Source organism: Ammodytes marinus (genome assembly GCF_949987685.1).
Source record: "Ammodytes marinus genome assembly, chromosome: 11".
NCBI lineage: Eukaryota > Metazoa > Chordata > Actinopteri > Uranoscopiformes > Ammodytidae > Ammodytes > Ammodytes marinus.
Genome location: NC_137215.1, coordinates 14279272 through 14295331, shown reverse-complemented (window position 1 = coordinate 14295331; position 16060 = coordinate 14279272). Strand labels below are relative to the sequence as shown.

The 16060-nt window shown below is 40.8% G+C and overlaps 1 protein-coding gene across 1 annotated transcript in view; it reads left to right on the top strand.

Moving 5' to 3' along the window:
• ehbp1 (EH domain binding protein 1) overlaps positions 1 to 16060 on the top strand; it is a 155157-nt gene that overhangs the window by 92108 nt on the left and 46989 nt on the right. The window contains exons 16-17 of the mRNA XM_080036631.1: positions 4981 to 5128; positions 12666 to 12820. Coding sequence (XP_079892757.1) covers positions 4981 to 5128; positions 12666 to 12820 — 303 coding nt within the window. The remainder of the gene's footprint in view (positions 1 to 4980; positions 5129 to 12665; positions 12821 to 16060) is intronic.

Sequence of the window (16060 nt, the reverse complement as noted above, 5' to 3'; positions counted from 1 at the left end):
TTAATGCTTATTTTGTTGTTGAATTGGTTGTGATACCTTGTAGTATAATAGTCACCTATGTAGTTTTTTTCACACTAAGGACCACATACCTCATAAACCCCTTGCTGCCTGCCATAAATAACATGTTGCTGTTGTGTGGGGTGCATCACATGTTATTAATATCCCAGAATAGACAACTCCTTTCATCACAACAAGTCGAACACAAGTCCATCTATGGGTGTTTTCGTCTCTTACCAGTGACCACTAACCTTTAAGACTATTCTGCAACTTCTATTTCCACCACAAGGCCTAATTACTAAGAACTGCTAGTTCACTGCTGTGTGTGTGTGAACACCTCATTATCACTACAGTGCAGTCAGTGTAATGTGGTCACATAGTTTCATATCAGGCATATGGAGTCCCAAAGCAACAGAGATTCTTTAATTTGTTAGAAATGTCTCTGTGCTCTTGTAGTTTGATCAAACTTCCTGGCGAAGATTTTCAATGGTGTTATGATTTAGTATGTTCTTGTAATAGATTATTCGGATACTGAAAAAGTATATACTCAATTTATTTATAGAGCACAATATAACAAAAATGCATAATGCAGGTGTTGTAGCTGTTTACTGAAGTAACAGCGGTTTAACCACAGACAGAGGTGCACCTGGATCTGCATCATTCTGGCATTTGAAACAATAATTTTGAGTGTGGGATTACACAGCTATGCAATTTTGTGTGTGTGTGTGTGTGTGTGCGCGGTTGTGTGTGTGTGTGTGTGTGTGTGCGCGGTTGTGTGTGTGTGTGTGTGCGCGGTTGTGTGTGTGCCTGGACAAGATAGAGACCTAAAGCACCTCTCGACTGTGAATTAGCCTGTCATGACGCATGTCTGGAACTGTGCATAACTGGCTGCCAGACTGGCTGGCTATCTGGGAGGTTGGCAAACCCTTTTAGATAGTGATTGTGTGTGCATCTCCATGTGTACGTGTGTGTGTTTGTGTGGCATCAGTCTGTGCCCACGCCAGGTCTCTGTACATGACCAGTGGTGCGTGTCCTCCCTCCCTCTTTCTCCTTGCCCAGAAAAGAGCAACCAAGGCGACAACCTGCTCCCCCTGCTCAAAAAGAGCCTCCAGAGCGTAGAGGGGTCCTCACCCTGACGCCAAGCCCACAGAGGAGCCCTCTGTCTCAGCCTTGCACTCAACCGTTTAGCCTCTCTTCCCCTGGAGGTCCCCAGCAGTCGATGGAAAACACAGTACATAATTGTTCTTGCTGTCGCCATTTAAAAAAGAGAAGACTCTTCTCCTCCTGAGTCTCCATTCTTAAAGCTCTGCTACCCACTGACCACCAGCTGACACGCTTTCTCTCCTCCTTTTTACTACTTCTTTTTCATCCTGGCTTTGATCATGTGCAATGTGGCTGCCTGGGTTTGTGCATTCTGCTTTTTTCCAAGTTGCGTCCCAGTGACTTTTACATCCAGTGGTTGTTAGTGTGCTGTAACTTGCCAACTAAATTGGATGTGGGTTTATTTTCTCTGACATATAATGCCCATTGCCTTTTAAAGTTGGAAAAAGTGAGCGTAAACATCACTCTGTTTTAGAGTAATGTCCACTAGATGGCATTTCATCACCACCTGGCCTTACAAGTCTTTCATATGAATGAAAAAGTTCTGGCATATCGGGTTCCGACCAGGTTCCTACTGAACAATGAGTTGTAATTGAAATGTCATTGGTGGTAACAGTTGGTTGGCAGACATTCATTCTCAATAGGTCTGACAAAGGGCTGGGATTTTGAATGGTCTGTATTGCATCCAACTTCTTTTCATACATGATTCATACATATGTGTATTGTGTACACTTGCAAAGTGTATAAGATGTCTTCTACCATCATGGGTGTGTTTTTACGATCGATAATGAAAATCAAACTTTTGATCCACCTCAAGTTGTCTTATCAGTTTTTACTGTATAATGTTCTGTATAGTAATCTATGATTCCATTATATCCGCTCCTTCCAAAAACATTCTCATGATTTCTAATCAGTGGCTCTGTAGCTGACCGAGCTTGGCGCTAGTGAGATGCATTTTTCTGTCGTATTAATCCTAGCCTCTGGATAGGCAAAGTCAATTTCCCATTTCCTGTCCCCAAAATGGCCGACAACAATATTGCACTGGGATGTTTTGGAGTGTGTTGGGGCCACAGCTGTATGTATATCTCTAAAGGCCAGATTGGATATCAGAACAGTCCATAGCCGCAAGGCCATCAGTGTCAGTGACATTACTGGTTTTCATATTACATTTATAAAAGCAGGGAGACACCTGCATAGAAAACATAACAAGAAGAATGGATTGAAAGAAATATTGGAATAAGAACAACACAGGTATAAATAAAGAGAGAGAGAAAAATACTGGCATTTGACTCCGTGATTAGTAACCCTATCCTGGTCAGACATTAACAACCTGAAAAAAGAATGTAAAATGAGTTTTAGCAACTATTATTGATTAAACAGAAGACAAATCAATTCCTGCACCTGTTTTTCTTGGCCTTCACCCTTTTTAAAGATCTTGCCGTTGACCTTGGAATCCTCTGTAAACCCTCAACATACTTACTGTAGATCATTCCTACAAGGTTTTCAAATAGATATTTAGGCAGTCTATCCTAGTATGCATTTGGCTTGAATTGCCTTCTGTCCTGTTTCCTTTCTCATAACTTTGAAACATGCAATAGTTAAACCCCCGCTGAAGAAACCTTCTCTGATTTTCTAACCTATCTCTAAGCTTCCATTTATATTTAAGATTTTAGAAAACAAAGCTCCTATCCCCTTGATTTCCTTTATGAATGGTAAATTATTACAGCGAGTATCAAGCATCTGTCTTTTGGTGTTCCACAGGGGTCAATCTTATGTCCTCTCTTGTTTTTCATTTATGTAGTATGTTCTTGTAACATTAATGTTAACACACATTCAATTACATCTACTGAACAGATTTTCAGATTTTCACATATTTGTGAGCTTCAGTTTGTGTTAAGATCTTAGAAACATTGTTATATAATAATGTATTGTTATCAATATAAGGGCCGCTATTGTTTCCCATGGCATCAGGTCACACATTTGAACAAAAATGTAATCCACACTATTACACTCATAATAAGTGAGTTTATTATTGGTTAAAACCCTGTAATCCTTGTATTTTAACCCGTAAAGTTATGGATGTCACATAATGTCCACCAGAAAGACTTGTTCAAAGTCCGCAATCAATTTATTTGGCTACCAATGTTCTGTCTACTATCTAAAAATGTAGCTGTCTCTGTTGACCTCATGCTAGGTGGTTTTGTTGTGATGCTAGACCTAACCTTTGAGATTCACTTATGTTTATGATATATTGTTGTCAACAACTTTCAAAAATAGCCATGATTTAGTTATTATAGGATGTCTATCTTACTGGTGTATTTTTTTCTGTCATGTAAAACACTAGTTTGTTTTTTGAGGAGTGCTAAACAAATGTACTACAAAGAATACCAACCAAAACAGAGCTCCCTGCTTTTTTGCTACAAACTGGGCTGAAGGAGCACTGGGAAAGAAATGTTGTTGTTATTGTTGTTTCAATACTTATTATACATAAAGTATCAACTCCCATTTTTTCTTCTCGCTCCCCTCCTAACTCCTATCTCTTTCTCTCCCTCTCTTTATCTGTCTCTCGCTAGATGTGCTCCCTGTGGGCATCCCCTTGGGCCCTCTCCCTCTCCCTCTCACACACACACACACGCGCGCACACGCACACGCACAGAGGTGCATTAGGGTTGCTGTCATTTACAATACAACCCCATTGTCCCAGCCTAACAATGGCTACAAACAAACAATTGACATGGAAATGGAGAGATGTAGCTCATTAGCGGGCGCTGCTTGTTTTGTTAATGGGTAAATGGGCGGCTTCAATGGGCCAGCCCTAAAACCCCTGCCTCAATATGGAGAAGCCTGATTAACAGGAAACCACAGGGAGGGCGAGCAGTGACAGAGAAATGCAGCTTTACTCTCCCTTGGGTCATTTTTGGTTGGGTATGTTTTGGAGAGGGGGCTGCAAAGTGGAGTTTAAGAATGTGTAGGTGTTGTGTGTTTAGGTTGGGTTGTGTAAGACGAGTTTGTGCATGTTACTGCAAGGTGGAGTTAGTGTTGGTGTGCCTCTTAACTTCTGTTGTTTTCGTCATGCACGATTCAGAAACAATATTTTTTCTCCTTAGTCTCATTCATATCAGTATGCCCTCTCATAACTTTGCCCCACCTGCTTTTCTATGTTTCTTTCTTCTGTTTTTTATTTTCTGAAAAGCTAGTTATTTAAGTTTTTGTCAGTTTACTCTCTGTGTGTGTGTGTGTGTGTGTGTGTGTGTGTGTGTGTGTGTGTGTGTGTGTGTGTGTGTGTGTGTGTGTGTGTGCGTGTGCGTGTGTGTGCGTGCGCGTGCTTTCGCTCGCTCGCTATCGGTAGGATCAGATTGGATCGGCCTGAAAATGGCATTTCTGCCATTACTCTGATGGTGACGGCTCAATACTGGATGTCTAGTGCCAAGATGATGTGAACGTGTGTGTCTGATTACAAAACTTGTTGTTATGTATCTTTTCATAGTTGGTGTGTCTGTGGAGTATTTATTATGCTGTGTGTGTGAGTTTGTCAATTCAGGAGTGTAGTGTTTGATCTATTTGCGGTGTGCATTCTTACTGCAGTTATTTGAAGCTGAATAAATCCTTATGATCACAGTGGTCTTTCAATTTTTTGATCAAGTAGCTAATATGAAAAAAAAGGTGGACCATTTTTACAAGGCAACCACTACATTAATTAATTCAATGTCTCATAAAGATTTTATTAACATTTAAGTGAATGAGAGTTTTGGATCAGACTCTGTATCAGCAGAAACCTGATCCCTTTTAATCATTAAATAGTGTGTAATACTAACCTGTGTGGGGTTAATGGAAAATCACTGGAATCTTAGTTCATGTTTTTGTGCATATTTTTGTTACCAGGAGCGGGATGCAGAGCGGCGGAGACAGCTGAGAGAGAGAGCCAGGCAGCTGATTGCTGAAGCTCGATCCGGAGTCAAGATGTCTGACATGAGCCTGGACCCTTCCAGCACTGAGAGAGGCAAGGGCAGCAAGGCTAGCCCTGCTGGAGGTCAGCAAACACCTAAACACACAAACACACACACACACACACACACACACACACACACACACACACACACACACGTCAAGTCAGCAGAAGCAAACACAAATACATACAGTTGTGTTCAAAATAATAGCAGTGTGTTTCAAAAATTGAGTAAAGATCAAAATCCTAATAATAGCTTTTATTTCCATACACGCAAATGCATTAGGGACATTGCACATTCAATTCCAACTCCAAATATGAAGAAACATTTGTCAAATGTTTCTTCATATTTTCTTTACAGAAAGTGAAGAAAAAGGAATATTAGACTGTTAGATATAGCAGTGTCTGCATTTTTCTTTACAACTAAAACATTTACTGTATCAACTGAAAAATGCATGAAGATTTAGCTTTCCTATGAATCACTGAACTAATATTTAGTTGTATAACCTCTGTTTCTGAGAACTGCTTCACATCTGTGTTGCAGGGAGCCGACCAACTTATGGCACCTGTGAACAGGTGTTTCAGCCCAGGACGATTGGACTACATTCCACTATTCCTCTGCATTTCTTGGTTTTGCCTCAAAAACAGCATTATTGATGTCACCACATAGGTTTTCTATTGGATTAATGTCCAGGGATTGGGCTGGCCACTCCATAATGTTAATCTTGTTGGTCTGGAACCAAGATCTTGTTCGCTTACTGGTGTGTTTGGGGTCTTTGACTTGTTGGAACACCCATTTCAAGGGCATGGTATGCTCCATAACATGATGTCTGTGCCACCATGCTTCACTGTCTTCAAAGTGTACTGTGGCTTGAATATGGGCCGCAGACAGTTAGTCAGACGACCCCCAAACACTGAATTCGAGCCACAGTACACTTTGAAGACAGTGAAGCATGGTGGCACAGACATCATGTTATGGGGATGTTTCTCATACTATGGTGTCGGGTCTATTTATCGCATACCATGGATCGTGGATCAGTTTGGTTACATTTAAATACTTGAAGAGGTCATGTTGCCTTATGCTGAAGAGGAAATGCCCTTGAAATGGGTGTTCCAACAAGTCAAAGACCCCAAACACACCAGTAAGCGAACAAGATCTTGGTTCCAGACCAACGAGGTTAACGTTATGGAGTGGCCAGCCCAATCCCTGGACCTTAATCCAATAGAAAACCTATGTGGTGACATCAATAATGCTGTTTTTGAGGCAAAACCAAGAAATGCAGAGGAATTGTGGAATATAGTCCAATCGTCCTGGGCTGAAACGCCTGTTCACAGGTGCCATAAGTTGGTCGACTCCATGCAACACAGATGTGAAGCAGTTCTCAGAAACAGAGGTTATACAACTAAATATTAGTTCAGTGATTCATAGGAAAGCTAAATCTTCATGCATTTTTCAGTTGATACAGTAAATGTTTGAGTTGTAAAGAAAAATGCAGACACTGCTATTTTTTTGAACTGTCTAATATTCCTTTTTCTTCACTTTCTGTAAAGATGAAGAAACATTTGACAAATGTTTCTTCATATTTGGATTTGTGCAATGTCCCCAATGCATTTGCGTGTTTGGAAATAAAAGCTATGTTAAGGATTTTGATCTTGCCTCGCTTTTTTAAACACACTGCTATTATTTTGAACACAACTGTAGCCTTTATGGACACACAGAAATGTTATTCATACTTTCAGTTTGATTAAAAGGTCTTAAATCTCTCTAACACTCATTAACTTTAATACAAAAGAAAAATCACACTAGCTTGCTTTTGAGATACACTGACTTTCTTCAGACTTACACACATTTCCATTATGGTCTCTAAAGGGGTTCTGCCTAATCCTCAGAGAAAAACAAAATGCCATTTGACAACAGCAGCGGGTCTAAAATGTACCACCCTCATATTCAGAACAGCAATTTACCCTGCGACTCCTCCTTCGTCTTGTTCGCTCAGTAATTGTTAATCAACACAACACATTGTGCGGCCGAATTATGCTCAGAATACCAGCCACTTCTAATAATGGCTCGCAGGGGTCACAAATGCTGCCATGCACATTTCCCACTGCTTTCCATTTCCCCGAAATTGGGGTTATTATGATAATGACCATTATTAGGCCTATCTAGGCATTTGTTTCCGATTCCTCCACATTACACCCATCTTTTGATTGTACTGTTCAGGTAGATCGGTTGCACTGCATGCAAATGAGAGGGGAAATAGTGAGGATAAAGCAATATGAGTAATGCAATTGCTATCAAGTAGAAGGAGCACATAGGCCTCTTGATATTTTAAATGCAGGGCTGAAGGAAGGGTTGACTGGTTCAATTGATCAATAAAAAGAAGTGGAGATACAGCCAAACATTGAGACATGGCCTCTTGTTTGTTGAGATTTAAAGGAAAGAGTCAGGTTTAACGCTGGGGTGGAGGATTTGGGGAGAAAATGGCAGTTGGGATAGAGATTCGAATCCAAATACCTCAACCGCTCCACTTGTTCTCTTTGGTCCCTCCCATATGGTCCCTCCCTGACACGCTCTACACCAACAGTCGGTGCCAAAGTGAATGGACAGTCCCAACAGCCAATAAGAACAGAGAATCGGAGCCTCGCTCCGATTGGTCAAAGTGTACAGCTCATGTTAACTTTGACCAATCAGAAATCATATACCCCAGCTTTAAGTGACATTGAGGGCTTCACATTATGATTATGCTCTTTGATTATATCATAGTTTATTCTGCTTATTTTAAAAATAAATTGTTTGCTCTGTAAAATGTCAGAAATAAGTGGAAATTGCCACCTCACAAAAAAACAATCCATCCTCCTCAAAGCCCAAAGTGACATCTTACAATGTCTTGTTTGTTCGACCAATCGTCCAAAACTCCAAAATACCCAGTTTACTACTATGATATTAAACAGAAAATAAGAAAATCCTTACAATTCAGACACTTGATCTAGAGAAGCTCTAACATTGTCATCTAAAAAATTACTCAAAACAATCAATAAATTATCCAAATAGGTTCCAATTATATCTCTGTCAGTCTAGTTATTGATTCATGGACTAATTGTTGTAGCTCTGGTGACAAGATCACGTATGAAAAGCAAGGATGACGGATAAGTAGATCAGAAGTAACAGTAGTTCAGCATGATGTTTGTTCCCTTTTTCTGTTTAAAAAAAGGAATTACTAAAAAAAAAAATTAAACTAATAAACAGAGGTGAGATCAGATCAGCGACTTCTTAGGTGAAACGACAGAAGGTAGACAGTGAGGCAGAGGGAGGGTAGAACTTGATTTATTTGTTCTTTCAGCTTTTCTCAATTGGCCTAATTGTTGATCTCATTAAAAATGAAGTTGGAGGAAAGAACGGAACAAGAGAGGAGGAGGTGAGGAGGAGAAATGCTGTTGGCTGTGATACACAAGGCCTGCCGAGCAGAACGGCTAATCCTAGCCCCCACACTCTCTTTTTCTCCATCTCTCTGTCTTCCTCCCTCTCTCCCCTCAACACCATTCACGGTCCTTTAATGCAGCTCGGGCTGCCCCCTCCAAGTGTGTGCCCGCAAATAAACTTTCCAAACTCCATCACCATGACCTCCCATTAATTAGGCCACAGCCCGCCACGCAGGAACGGTGCTTGCGAGCACGCTTCACATCGTAGCTAGCAAATTAGAAAAAAAAGAAGAAGAAAAAAAAACAGGAAATGCTGTTATTTTGATTCTCCCTCCTTTGCTCTTTGTTCTCTGCATCTCTACCAACCAAGTAGAAAATAGCAGAGGAGGGAGCCCGCAATGTCAGACGCTGTTTACTGATTGTTTTGTTTTAATCCATGGTGGGTTATCCATGCAGCTAGAGCTGCTCAGGTCTCCATTTGAGTTTTTTTCTAACATGTTTCTCTCTTTTGTTCCTAATGTGGAAACGCTGTTGTTTCTATCGAGCCCCTCAGGAGACTTAATGGAATATGTGCTTTTATGTTTCTGTGATTTTTGGTTTGCCCCTACCTCTTTTATCTGCAAGAAGAAAGGCAGGCAACAGATCTTTGAATGAGGGGAATTAAACAGAGGTCTTATTTTCACTTAGTGTGTCAGATATCTGTGCACCGATGCACACATACCCAAACGGATGGACGGACACCAATCGATCAAAGTCCTTCCTTGTCACTCAGATGGAGCCTGCCTGACTTTTTCCTAACATGAATTTGGTGAAGTCCTTTAGTTCTAATGAGTGCACTAAATAATAGGGTGGAGATTTATTTCCAAAAAGTTAGTGTCATCAACCTATCAAGTGGCCTGGAAGAGGATTATACATTTTGAGATATTTAAGACAAGGATTATTGAATTGAAAATCGAGTCATTTGATATGTTCTCGTTCCCCTACCAAAGTTAACACAAACTAATCAAGTTTCTTCTCAGCACACCCAGGCCTTATTTATTCCTTTTAACATGTGACATTGAACTTTTCTTTATTTAATCTCTCTCTCTGTCTTCTTTCCTTACATGCTCATTTTCTCTCTTTCCTTCTCCTTGACTCTGTGTCCGTTCCTCCTGTCCCACTCCGTACCCACAGATGTTTTAGATGAAGTAAGAGTTCATCTTGAGAATGATGCTGTTGATGGTGAAAGGGGTGAGGAGGAGGAGGCGGCGAGGGCTGAGGAAGAGCAGCTTCATTTTGATGCTTTTGATGAAGATGAGGATGATGATGATGATGATACTGTTGCTGCTTCCTCGTCTGCGTCTGCTGCCTCGTCTGTGTCTGCTTCTGCGCTGGTTACTAACCCACTGCCATTGGAGGCCCCTCTTCCAACCACGTCCAGCCCCCATGGGCCCCTGGAGCTTACTAACCCCGCCTCTGGGCTAACATCTCTGGGTAAAAAATCTCTGGCTGACGCTGCGTGGTGGTGCTGCATGTTTCACTGTCTTGTTTGCCTTTTTATAACTATCTCATTCACCTGCTTCACATTTGAATCTTTCTCTCATTCATAATCGCTTACAAAAAATCTCTAATCACTCACTTATTCGCTCACATTCAAACGTTTTTTAATCACTAATGGTTTCTTTTAAACACATACAACAAAATATCTAACGGACAATTTGTAAGATAATCCATTGGACAGAGGCCTGATGAAGACGATTTCCCCCCAGAAATGAAGCGTTTACCACATATTGACACATAAGTCGAACAAGAACGAAAAAGAAAGCTAAAGATTTTTTGTGATATTGGTATGTATCACATTCAAACAGCACTGATTTTTTTTGTATTGTTTTGGGAAGGTGTCTCTGTGATACCCTGCCTTAACGCCCCCATACAACAAAGCACACTTTTTCAAATATGTGCTCTCCAAGCAATTTACTCAATTACTGCCATGTCATCTCAACTGCTGTCATTAGAATGTGAACAGGCTGGAAGTCTGATGGAAGCTTTACCTGCTTTCTTATTCAGTTTCTTAAACACTTAAACTCACACTCTGCTTTCTTCCTCATTTAAAATACAAGCTGTTTATCTTTCAGTGCATCATCATAACTTATCCTCTATTTACTTGCCCCACTGACCCCTGCTTCCCATTGGCTCCATCCTCACTGGTGCTTCAACACAGAGGGAGTGAAGTCTTGCAGTATACATTTGATGAGTGCTGCCATAATGTTGTTGTTTTTCCCAGTTTCCTTTCATTAAAAACTTCTTCAAGTAATAATTAATAAACTTAAAAAAATGTTTTAAGAAAAGTGCTCCCCAGACAAAAACTAAAATCGTATCTTCAGGAAAGCATTTGCTCAAATCTTCAGAGGTAAACTAATTACTTTGTTTTGTATTTAATTTATTTTATTTGCTTCCTCCATTTCCTGCTGATGTGAGATAGGAGAGAGTACAGTGAGGTACCAGAAGAAAGTAACATGAAAACAGACAAATGATTCCTTTAACTTTGAAGTGCAGTATCTCTATTTGGTTTTTCTTTCACCGTTGGTGTGTTTCTCTTTTTGTGTTCTTTGTTGGTCTTTTAAAAAAAAGTAGAAGTAGGTCCTTGCACACTTTATTCTGTACATGTTTTACTCCTGAATGTTCGGTTTCTGTCATCACTGGTACTGCAGCTAAGGTCTTTCACCCCACATCCTCCATTCTGTATATGGTGCATTTATAGTTTGGCATGTACTGTATGTGAGTCTGTTCATGTTTTTTTTGTGTGTTTGTATGTGTTTGTGACAAAGTTCAAGAGAGTGTGTCTATGTTTCGCATCTGCATGTATTCATGGTGTGTGTGTCTGTGCGTGTCTGTGTGTGTGTATGTGTGTGTCTGTGTCACGGAGGGAGGTGACACATGAATTGGTTGCCCTCCTGTCCTTTCATCTTCCTCAGTGCAGTGGTCTGTCCTGGCAGGGGAGCTGTGGTTACCAGTCCCTGGAAAATAAAGCTGTATGCAGCTACTGGAAGGCAGAGAGACAGAGAGAGAGACTGAAAGAGAAGGCAGGAATGGACAAAGAGGAAGAAAGACTAGAATAAACAGATTAGGGGTGGAAGGAGGTAAAGAAGTGTAGGTTTGACAGACGGAATGAGAGGGAGCGAATGGCAAGATAGCCTTTGGAGAAAATGAATGTTAAAGGTAGTTGTAATGGGACAATATGAAAACTCATGTCATGGGTCTACCGGGTAAAATAATTGCAATTCACAATTCTGTCCCCATAATTAACTAAATGTTCTTCCAACTGCAAAACATACTGGGATCACTTTACCTTTACATTTTGTGAGGAAACAAATATTTGTGCTGCCTGACAGATTGGACACACTTCTTTTTTTTCTTTCGTAAAAAACAATCAAACCATTTTTAAAAAGATTCAGCAAGGCAAGTCGAAACAAATCAGGGCATCCATATAGGACAGTTTATTGGCGAGGTGGATAGCTTTTTCAAGTCACTCCTGATGGAATTCACCAGAATCAACATATTTTTATTCATTTCAAGATGAAGTATATTTGTATCAAGTGTAACTGAACTCGGCTGCAAAAACTGATGCAGTCTAATATAACAGCCCTTCAATAAATTGATGGAAAAAGTGTTTTACAGTTTTAGAGAGGTGTTGATTCAACTTTGTATCAAATGTTTTCGCCCATTACATTTTTTTAATCAATAATTAGACTAAATATATTAGAAACTTTACAGAAAGAGCAAAATGAGACTTGCTTTCTCCCCGTTTTTCTCTTTCCCTCAATCTTGCCCTGTGGTTGCCATGGTAATAGTCCTAGTCCAATGTACACTCAGCACCTCAGCAGCTCTCTGCAGTACAAATGAGACTTGAGGCTGCCTAGTCTGTCCAGATCTCTTATCTTTTACACATATATACTGTATATACTGTGTATCTCTCTAGCCACTTAAGTGTTTGTGTGTGTGTGTATATCTTCCTTATCAATGGTTGTGCCGAGTGTATGCAGAGATGAATGCAAACCAAGATGTGTCCCTTTTCTCAAATTTTTAACTTTCTCAAGTTTATTTGTATGTGTGTGTATCTATGTGTAGATTTAATTGTTATGATGTTTTTTTTTATGTTTAGTTGTATTGTTGATGAACACGTACACTGTTTGCACTCATTTACCTCTTGTCCCCTCTCCAGGTCCAAACAGTAAGCATGTGGACCTGAAGCTGAAGAAGCTAGTGGAGATCAGCCCGAGAAGAGTCACCTCACCTTCGTCCCCGTCCTCCACCTCCTCCTCATCCTCACCCACTGCCTCCTCCACCTCCCCACTCAGCCCTACAGAGGGGCCGGAGGTACGTTCAAACCCTCCTCGCAAAACCCAATCGGAATCTTTAGGTCCTTTCTTTCCTTTTTCTCTCCACTTGTTTCCTTTCATCTCTCTCTCTCACTCCCTCTCTCTCGCTCTCTCTGTCAGTTTCTGTTGCTCCCTTCCTTCTCGCGACTCCATCAAAGGGTCATCCAATCAATTGGGTCCGATTGACCCTGGTTGTCAGCATCCTCACCTTGTGTACACATCAGCCAGTCGCAACACTTCATGTAAGGCCGTAGTTTATCCCTCTCTTGTCCATATGAGTCAGTGTAAAGCCATGGGTAACACACACACTGGCAGCATAATGCTCTATAACATGTAGCAGTCCCCTTCCATTGACTGTGACCTTTTCAGACAGGATAGGTGGAAGAGTGGGGTTGTTGCGATTGCATGTGTCTATATCTTCTAATGTGAATATTGAGTCAACAACTAGTAGTCGGCCAGTCTTAACATCTGTTTAATTGATTTTGAATGTCAAGTGGAATAAGGTGTGTTTGTGTGTGTGTGTGTGTGTGGGGCTGTCGGTACAAGTGAAACCCTGCGTGCTTATGGCGGAGCAGGGTGTCTTTGATCATCGATTCACATAAACACCCTCTTGTGTTCAAAGCCAAAAAGGCTTAGTCCTTTATGTCCAAAGGATTGTGTGTATGTGTGACCACTTGACCCTCACAGAAATAGAATCACCATATGGTTGACCCCTCAACAAAACACCTTACCCAAAAGTATGTCCATTCAGTGCATCATTCTGCCTTATATTTGGTCGGTGCTCTACTCAATGGCAGCTCCACCACCAATAGAGTATAAATACGTGTGGGTTTGTCTGGGTGAATGTGAGGTATTGCAATCTCTCAAGATTAATTATTTATAAATGCATTCAATTTAACATTCAACAGCTAATCATAATTTTTAAACTACCTGTTCATCTCAAAATAAATTAAAATACCTTTTAAAGCGGCTATGAGGAACTTTTAAATATCTTTAAAACAGCCTCATTTTCCCTCTGATAATCATAATAATCATAAATTACCTTTAACAGCAAACGAGACCATCAGTGCAAAGAAAGCAGTTTTATATAGTTTTTATTAATGCCTTTGGTCTGTTCGCACACCCAGTCCGATTTCCGGCTTGCGCATGCAGACTCTATGGTCACATATTCGTATTGGTCGCATATTTCATCATCAGATGACCATTACTCATCTGAAATAGTCATTATTTACAACAACATAAACACATTACCTCATCGTGATCCATACTGCCGTCTCTCGTTCATTCGCTTTCTGTGAGGACACGGAATCTTTCAGCCCTGTGAGAGTGGTTAGTGACGCTGCATCAACTCATTGCAATCAGGTGTGTGTGGCACTGACTGGCAATTAGTTGATGCAGTGTCACTTACCACTCTCACAGAGCCGAAAAGATTCCGTGCCCTCGCACTTTCAACACGGACATGCACTATATTGCGTCGTAATCATTTAAAAATAGCCCCGGTCAGGAAGCGCTAGAAAACAGCTTTACGACAGCTGGCGTCGTAAAAATACTACCGCTTTTGTCCAAAGGGGCCGCCAAAGTTCCTCGTAGCCACTTTAAGAAAGTCTATTTTGACTTTTGTTACTTGTGCATTTGTTTGGGTTTCCGTTTAAAATAATATATACATAATAGTATTATTTAGCTGATAAACTATGGCGTCACTTAATCAACAAATTTTCACTTACTGACTAGTTGTGATTGTGTATAGTTTGCACAGGAGCTACAAATCATGGTTAGCTGTGTGTGTGTGTGTGTGTGTGTGTGTGTGTGTGTGTGTGTGTGTGTGTGTGTGTGTGTGTGTGTGTGTGTGTGTGTGTGTGTGTGTGTGTGTGTGTGTGTGTGTGTGTGTGTGTGTGTGTGTGTGTGTGTGTGTGTGTGTGTGTGTGTGTGTGTGTGTGTGTGTGTGTGTGTGTGTGTGTGTGTGTGTGTGTGTGGTTGCATTAGTTGACTTCTTCTGCCCTTTAAATAAAAAATTTAAATGATAAACTGTGCTGTCCCAAGAAAATTGGGCCTCCCAAAAGTCCTTCAGGCGGGTGGAACGACCGACAGGAATATCACTCGCACACACTCTCTCCCTCTCATTAATGATTGTGTATATGCGCAGCCTTGGTAGCGCACGATAAGGCCATGCGACGCTCAGCAGACTGCAACGTTAGTCACGCAGCCCCCTGCATGCACATTCACAGACTCACACACACCAAAAGCACTGACTCACCACTGCCCCAGCGATGATAGCAGCGATAAGAGATAGATAGGGAGCGTTAAAGAATGGGAGGCAAAAGGGAGGAGGGAGGGAGGAGGGGACACCCCAATATCAGCTTGTCCCAGAGTGTAAAAGGGAGAGAGAGGGTTAGCAAAGTGAGCAGGTGGTGTGTGTGTGTGTGTGTGTGTGTGTGTGTGTGTGTGTGTGTGTGTGTGTGTGTGTGTGTGTGTGTGTGATTAAGAGAGAGACATTGTAGCCTTGGTGTTGAAGGCTACAGAGGTGTTGTATTTGGCCATTATCATATGTTTTGGGTTCATTCAGTTCTGGTTATAATGGGTCTGGAATTGAACTTCTAATCAGTGCTGTTTAACGTCCAGTTGTTACCCAGTAAACAAGTCAAGAGTCTCAACAGTTAAACAATAAGTAGTAATTGGTCAGATGGTCTCAGTGGCCTAATAAGTCTCCCGGGGGATTTACTCTTATGCTAAATAAACAGCATACTTTAGATAGTGCAGGGGCTTGCAGTTTTTACCAGTCAACACACTCAAATGAAAAAAATAATCATCCTCTTGAAAATATGACATGGAAAGCAACATTAATCCAACAAATCCTTTCAAATCCAATTATCAGTGGTTGTTTCACTTTTCCTTCATACAAACAAATTAAATATTCATACAATCAGTCACTTGGTTGAAACGGTTCACAGCAACGTCTGGAACCATGAGTGCTTTGTACTATTAAGCTCATGTGATCGACAGTACACACTCCAGATGATATTTTAGTGTTCCTATTAATGAAAGATGTCTTTGGAAGTAATATGTAATCACCGTAAAAGGAGAAATAAGTAAATGAGGCTCGTTGAGTTTTGCTATCCCTGTTAATATGTTGTTTTGACGTAAACCGAGCGCCCAAAGAAATCTGTATTAAGTTGACTTGTATATCACATAATATTTTTGTGTTCATGTACTTTACAGCAGCCTTAAGGTTAATGGAAAC